At 37.5% G+C, this 8,021-nt stretch overlaps 1 protein-coding gene across 4 annotated transcripts in view; it reads left to right on the plus strand.

The window, feature by feature from the left end:
- The window catches only part of LRRC42 (leucine rich repeat containing 42), a 9,863-nt gene that overhangs the window by 1,185 nt on the left and 657 nt on the right, over positions 1-8,021 (plus strand). Inside the window, exons 2-7 of one of the 4 annotated variants that reach the window (XM_005284850.4) lie at positions 19-506; positions 2,026-2,157; positions 3,257-3,375; positions 5,913-6,001; positions 6,094-6,207; positions 7,462-7,546. In XM_005284850.4, the coding sequence (XP_005284907.2) occupies positions 34-506; positions 2,026-2,157; positions 3,257-3,375; positions 5,913-6,001; positions 6,094-6,207; positions 7,462-7,546 (1,012 nt within the window). In that variant the 5' untranslated portion in view covers positions 19-33. The remainder of the gene's footprint in view (positions 1-18; positions 507-2,025; positions 2,158-3,256; positions 3,376-5,912; positions 6,002-6,093; positions 6,208-7,461; positions 7,547-8,021) is intronic. The other 3 variants (XM_042851436.2, XM_024104915.3, XM_065553850.1) reach the window with 3 other exon arrangements.

An 8,021-nucleotide genomic window follows, 5' to 3' on the forward strand; every position in this document is an offset into this window, starting at 1 on the left:
CTCCTTTTGTTTTTGCAGAAACTGTAAAGGGGAATGTCTTACTGCCTCAAGTCAGAAAGCCTTTTGGATACAGGCCCAATATATGTGCGTGAAAATGGGCACCTGTATATGGTAAATCAGGGTTCTGGCACTGTAAAAAATGCCACTCCAAAACCAAGGCCTTTTAGACTATTTTCTAAAGGATTCTCTGTGGAGCTTTGTATGAACAGAGAAGATGACAGTGCAAGGAGAGAGAGAACAGATCATTTCATCTTTACTTATACTAAGGAGGGGAATCTCCGGTACTCAGCCAAGTCTCTCTTCGGCCTAGTGTTGGGTTACATTTCTGACAATGTTGATCATATTGATTCGTTGATTGGCTTTCCAGAGCAGATTGCTGAAAAGCTTTTTTCTGCTGCAGAAGCAAGGCAAAAGTTCACAGAACCAGTTACAGGACTCAGAGCACTACAAAAATTTACTGAGGCTTATGGAAGTCTGGTGCTTTGTTCATTATGTTTACAGAATAGGTAAGTGCATTGAGTAACATAAATGTGTGAGGCTCTGCCAGTGTTTTTACTTAAGTGTTTCCATTTTTTTACTTAAATATAAACAGTTCCTTGATTTGGATTATTAAATTATATTTGTTCATTCCATAAAATATTGTTGGTAAATAGCATTTGGTTTAATTCTTGTATCTGTAATGCAAAACCCCTAATACGGCCAGTTAATCCTCCAAATCCACACGAACACATTCTGCAACCTGAATTGAAGGATAAAACCTGCAGCTTTATTTTTAACATGCTAACACCTAGCACTTGTATGGTGCTTTAAAACCTAATCCTCAGAACATACCTACCTTAGTGTCTGCAGGATAGTTTTAGCCATGTCAGTCCCAGGGTATTAGAGAGACAAGGTGGGTGAGGTAATAATATCTTTTATTGGACCTTCTGTTGGTGAGCGAGACAAGCTTGTCTAATTTACCTACCTCACAGGGGTGTTATTTTAATAATTAAATTGTTTCTGAACTAATAAAAACCCTTTTCTGTAAGCATTTCAACATTTATTTTGACTTGTACAGTGAGCAAAACGTTCTAGCACACAGTCCCACTGGGAGGTTCCATGTCTACTATTGCATTTCATTTTAAGGGTATCAGTACCCCCAAGATACAGGGGAGAAAAGGATAGTCTTGTAATTATATCACAGGTTTTGAAGTCAGAAGACTAGTACTACATTTTATTAATTACTATTTTTATCTAGATGTGTTGCATGCCCTCCATATTAAATACACCTTGCCCAGGGATGTTCTCCCTCTCCAATGCCCCCTCTTCTCTGGACAAGTTCTAACTCAACAAGAAACATTTCTCCTTACAAGGCTTAAAATAGGATTATACCCCTCTAAAACCTTGTCCCTGGTGAAGTACCTTCCTATGCTATAACAATTTAGGGGGTTTTTTTTGGTACATTAACACAGTCTATGGTATTTTCAGTCTTTTAAATATGAATCAGTAGAAATCAAAGCATATAGGCACATCATTCTTGGATGCCAAAGGTGGCATGAGCAATATAGGAAAGTTTTAATAAAAAACATCACATGTACCAGGTGTCACTTCATCCTCCGTATGATCAAATTTTTTGCCAGTCTACTCGTGAATTGCCCTTTTCGTGGGTGAAAGATGGTTTCTGTTGTAGGATCCTTGTGTTCTCTTTATTTCACTAATCAAGGTTTTTGTCTATGGCCATGAAACGTCAGTTTTATCATTTGGCAAGCAGTGCTGCTGGAATTAGACTGATATAGCTTGAGATCTAGTTATAATAGCTGTCTTTGCAAGTTGAAGTCACTAGTTACAGAGCAAGTACTTTTTGAGTCAGATCTGAGCCACAATGTTGGTATAAGACATTGAGTAAGTACTTGAGCATGTGTTCCACATGGACTGCAGCCTGGGTAGATAATGAAGAGACTGTGCTCATTTGGGGCATTTTTCACATAGCAGAGAGTAGGCACCTTCTAGTGCATCTAAACGTTGATAGCTTTCTGCTCTTTACAGATATCTGGTTATTTCTGAAAAACTTGAAGAAATTAAGTCTTTCAGGGAGCTGACCTGCTTGGATCTTTCCTGTTGTAAACTTGGAGATAACCATGAATTGCTAGAACATATCACCAAAGAAGCTCTGTCTAGGTACCAATTTATTTATATATATATATATAACTGACCAGCATTTTCTTTTCCATCACCAAGAAATTCACAGAATCACACTGTCTCTTTAAAGGAAAGTTTCACAGGCAAGAAGCACTTTTATTGGGGTTTTTAGTTGTTTATAAATTCTCTTCTTCAGGTGAAAAAAGCATACATCAGAACTAATAAAACAAATTGCATGATACCAGGCATGTACTGAGTCTTTAGATATGATCTACAATTATGAAAGTTGAAATAAAAGTACTCTACTATCCAACATAAAGACCAATTGTTTTGTATATTTTTCATTTTCTGTTTATAGTATACACTCATTATTGCAAAACTTAATTTCCAACTGCTGTAGACTTTCCCTATTAAATTTGCTTATTGATTTTTTTGGGAGAAAACTTTATCAAAATAATCATTTTAACTGAATCAGTATGTCAGCATGAGACATTCCTAACTTACATATTTTGTCCAGTATGTGTTTGCTAAAATGTTTATATAACAGTCTTTTCAAGCTTCCAGAGATCTAAAAGGTAGAATATTGTGAAACTTTATTAGATAGGTTAACTGTGTTTGTTAATTAATAACTGTTGTTACTACATAAGACTTCCATGCATTTGATTCAAGGTTGTGTTTTAAAGGGATGCCGTGGAAGTATATCTATAAATTTTGGGGGATTTCATTTATTCTTCTTTGCAACCCTTCCTTGTATCTCCTACCAATTTTGTCCTTTCCTATATGTCAAGCAAGGATTTTACTTCTCCAGTTTTGAATGGGGTTGAAATTGACAAGCCTAATTGTTCTTAACTTCAGGTTACAAAGAATCTTATTGCCTGTGTCATCAAGCTGTTGTGTTCTGGTGTTGCCTGTGTCAGTGAAATTTTGGCAATAGTTTGTAAGGCAATTACTTCAGCAGAGCCTTCAGCGGGAACAGGGAAAATACCAGAGGCCTCTTGTTTTATTAGTCCTTTTAATATCAGCAAAAGAGTGGTAGATTGAGCAGGTGTTGGGGGAAGATTCACATGAAATGCTAACAATTTTACTAAAAACTTTGAAATTATTCCTTTATAAACTAACTTTACATTCCTTATCCTAGTGTAACTCGGCTCCTCCTGAAGGATAATTGTTTGTCAGATGCAGGCCTTCGCAAAATGACAGCGCCAGTTCGAGTGATGAAAAGGGGACTTGAAAATCTTTCTGTATTAGATTTGTCTTGTAAGTATGTCAAAGTGCCTCATAATTTACATTTAGAAACACATAGTTACTTCTCATCTAGGGTTCCTCCTAGTTAATATTGAAAGGAAACAATTGTTCAAAATTAGCCCCAACATCAGGAGTCCAAATTAGGACTTCATTGACAGCTTGCCAGAATTCACATGTTGCACCTATAGCCTTATCCTGCTGCACCGAAGTTAGTGAAAGCAGAAATCAGGCCCTTGATTGGCATAAATACACCATTTAAATGAACATTTATGGATTCCAAAGTGGAACTTGAACTAGTCAATATCCAAGCTGAGTGACTCAGCACTGAATTTATAATCTAAGTTTTGTATTTTACTACTAATAAATATGACATGAACCTGACAATATCATCCTTTGTCTAGTCTTTCTGCTAGGGTGGTGACTATTCAACATGTAAACTTTTTACACAGAGAACAAGACTAAGGTGTCCATCATTTTAGTCTCAAATACAACATCAAAAGAAAACTTTCTGAACTTGACATTAACAAAGGATACTGATTATCGGTGGAGCTCACAGCACTAGCTGTTATGAAGGTTGCCTGTCACTTCCTATCCTGTGTTCTCAGTTGCTTATAACTTTACCAGACTATCCAGTTGGGGTGAAATATTCTATGCTCGGTGTCTGATTTCTTCTGGAAAACTTCAGCCAGAATCATTCAGCCATTTCCAAGAACAAGGCTAGGGAAAAATGTTATTTTGTCCATGTTAAAAAATTCTGGCTACCTTTGCTTTGAAAAGCTCTATCACCTCCATGCTCTGGAACAGGGACCTGAAATTTGGAAGATGGTGGCCTTTGAGGGATGTGCCTTTTGCTGACCATGTTGAAAATCTGCCCAAATTTTGCCAAGTTATAAGCCTTTGAAAAGTTACAGTTTGCACATGCTCATTAGACACTTTTTTTTTTTAGATTTTAGCAGTTAAATTCCCTACAATTGCATCTGTGCTGAGCAGAACCTTCCCTGCAATTGCAGCTTTGCGCCATGCAGGGTCTAAGCACCTGAAGTGAGATCAGGGAGTCAGTTTCCCCCGTGGTCTCAATGCTACCCCCACTGGACCAGGCAGTATGAAGGAGGAAGTTGCCTGATTAAATTTTTTTTTCTATTTCGCTTTTTTAGGAAACCTAAGAAATTGCATACAAAATGCTATTTTAAAAACACTTCAGGTTGCAAAGTCAAGCACTCAAAAGTTAGCCTTAATTCTAGTGTTTCCTGTCTGTGTAACCCTAATTTGGCCCCCTTGTGAGTATGCAATATGATAGTCTTTAATTACATGAGCACTTACTATTTTTTCCCCCACAGCACCTCTCATTCAGTGCACTGCACGGACCTGCTCTGGGAATGAGTCAGGGTTGTATTTTGAAAGAGACTGATGTTGGTCGGATCCCTGCTTCATTTGCAAAAGTTGGAAGATGTGTAGTTAATGAGGCAGGAGGCTACAGAAAGAGAAGGGACAGTCTCTCAGTTAAGGTAGTTGACTACTGGGCTGGAGAACTGGATTTTGTCCCTGTGTGATAATGGGCAAGATGTGAAAAGTCTGACTTTTCACAGGTGACTATTTATTTGCATGTTCCTCATTTTTTGGGTGCCTAACCTGAGACCCTGGTGACTGGCTTACAGAAGTGCTGAGCATTCACAGCTACAACTGAAGTCACTGGGAGCTTTGACTAGATAAAGTGCTATATAATGCTAAATAGTTTGACATCAGGTCCTAATTGTTTCAAATTAGCCACTCAGAATGCGTGGATACTTTTGAGCTTAATCTCTGTGCCTCAGTACTTCATTTGCAAAATGGGGATAATAATTCCCCCTCTTCTCACAGGGATGTTGTGAACATTAACAAATGTGTGAAGCACTTATACTATTGTGATAAGTGCCATAGAAAAGCTCATGAGAAAAATAATTCTGTCTTCAGAATAGGTTTGAATATTACGCAGTAAATAAAGTATAGGCCACACTTTGAACAACAAGGAGAAAAGAAAATATTGAATAGTTGCTCATTAAGTGAGCAGCCTCCATTCCATGCACTGAATGAAAAATATGCAACCATGTAATTAAACACTGGCTCATAATGCATACACCTCACGGGACTGCATTAAGGTTGCATAGGCAGCCTCAACCCTGGCATTTCCTGTCTTTTGGTGCTTGACTTTGCAACCTTACATTAAAAGAACATTAGTTTTCGTGTGCAATAAATGTATATTTACATATGCACAAGTATGGCTTATATATTTATAATGCTTAACCTAATTGAAGTTGTCTATGAAAGCTTAATTTTGCTCTGCAGAGAAAAAAAATCAGTTTCAAATAACTTTCAAAACATGGAGCATGTGAATATAAATGTGCCGGAATAGCTTATAAAATATTTACCAAGGGAATAATTGGTTGCTTGCTAGTATAACATTTGTATTGTCTTTTTTCCACACCTACATTTTAATACTTTAAAAAAAAAGTGGTTTTGCAGAACACACCTATATAGTCATGCAACTTAATCTAACCTTTTTGATTTTATAGGTAACCCTGAAATCACTGATATGGGAATTGGGTACCTTTTTTCTTTCAAGAAGCTGAATTATTTGGATATTTCTGAAACAGGTCTCAAGGTAAAACAGAATTTCCACCCAAGTCTGTTACATATATACAACATGATCAAATGCTCTTCTACACAGTCTGCTTTATATCCTTCTTTCACCAGGATGTTAAGGCAGTCATTCAGAGGCTCCAGACCCAAATAAGCTTAGTTCATTCAAAAGTGCCTCTGAAAGAATTTGATCATAGTAACTGCAAAACAGAGGGATGGGCAGAGCAGGTATGTTCTTTTTTTTAATTTTTTTTTAACCAAACCAAAGTATGTGTCCTTTTCAGTCACAAATCATTTCACATCACCCAGTGAGGTTCTATATCTTTTTAGTATTTCATTCTGAGAAAACAAATGTTATAAAGAGCTTAGAGAATGAACGTGTTCTTCATTCTTACATGCCTGAGGAAGTATCCAGAGGTTACATTGACTGCTGACAGCCAGGATCAAACCTAAATTTGCAGAGAATAAAGCAGAGTGCAGGTATTCTCACTTTGTCAATAATGTGCTCAGACTGTTAAGTCTCTGCGTACACCCAGTGAGGCCACTTGAAGCAAAATGAAGCATTGCATGCTGGAGCTTCTGCATGGGCAGCTTTAAGCTACATTAGAGACCTCTGAGCCACATTTGGATGTTACAGCACACTTTGTTTACCCTTCTGTTAGGGAAATTACAACTGCAGGAATTTCATTGTAACGGACTGGGGTATATCTATACTGCAGAGACCGTATTGGCATAGCCACATCCCTATAGCTATGCCAGCATAACTGCACAGTGTAGACTCAGCAACTGAAGGGGTTTTGCAGTGGTATAGAAACATCACCTCCCTGAACAACGGTAGCTAAGGTGATGGAAGTATTCATTGACATAGCTGAGTCTACCCTGGGGTTAGGTTGGCATAGTGACGTCTGTTGGGGCGTAGTTTTTTCACGCCCCTGACTGAGATAGCTATGTTCATCTGACTTCTAAGTGAAGACCAAATCTAAGACCATGTCTGGGGGAGGTAAGTTGCACTAGTTTAATTAAATTGATTTTAAATCAGTCTAGTTAAACTGGTGCAACTTCTGTGTGTGCCGTACCATCCAAATGTGGCTCAAAGTTCTATAATGCAGCTTAAAGTTGCCCATCCAGAAGCTCCAGCGTGTAAGAGGAGAATCACAACCATAGAGACTCCTACTGTAATGGAAGTGTTGTAAGGGGACATGTTAGCTGCAGGTGTTTTTCTGTTTCTCGACGGTCCTTCATCTTGCTTCATATATGCATCAGAATTCCTGTTTGATAAGATAGTGTCCATAAGAATTGGAGGAGGGAATATTTTACTTAGGTTGCTAATACTTAAAGCTTTTACTGAAAACTGATGTTGCTATACAAGTCATCTTTGATGGGTAATATGGCATAAAAAAGCTAAAGAGTAAGGTGTAGAGTTGTTTCTGATGATCATTTCTTTTAAGAAAATAATTCAAAATAATTTAAATCATGTTTCAGACAGTGTTGCAGTGGGAGCAGTTGGCTATGAAAACTGTCAAGCCCAAGGAAAACTTGAAGTCCAGAACGGCAGCTCAGCAGTTCTGTACGTAACTGTGTGAGGCTCTGAATAACTTGTTCATTAAACTTGTACATTATTTTTACACTAAATCTATTTAAAAAAAAAAAAAAACTAAAGTGGCATATGGAATGTATACCTGCAGCCACTTGTGAAACTGAACGTTTTTCACTTATACAACATCTTTAAAGTTACAAAATATCTAAAAAGTGATTGACCTTGCTTTTAGTAAATAGATTTTTTTTCATCTGATGGAATATGACATAGGTAAATCCAATTCACTGACAGTTTAAGCTCAAGTGCGTTGAAACCAATGGGAGTCTTGGCCTCAGTGGGTTTTGGGTTAGTTCTTGAGGCAGCTGGAATCTGGTAACCCAGGTCATTTTCAGCTTGGTCATCTGCCTTTGTATAAAGTGATTAAATTAAGCACAAAATCCTCCCTTTGTAATCTGATTAGCACATCTCCCAACAAAAATGAATGAGTAATATAAAACAGTCTTAT

The sequence above is a fragment of the Chrysemys picta genome, chromosome 8, assembly GCF_011386835.1.
Source record: "Chrysemys picta bellii isolate R12L10 chromosome 8, ASM1138683v2, whole genome shotgun sequence".
NCBI classification, from domain to species: Eukaryota; Metazoa; Chordata; order Testudines; family Emydidae; genus Chrysemys; species Chrysemys picta.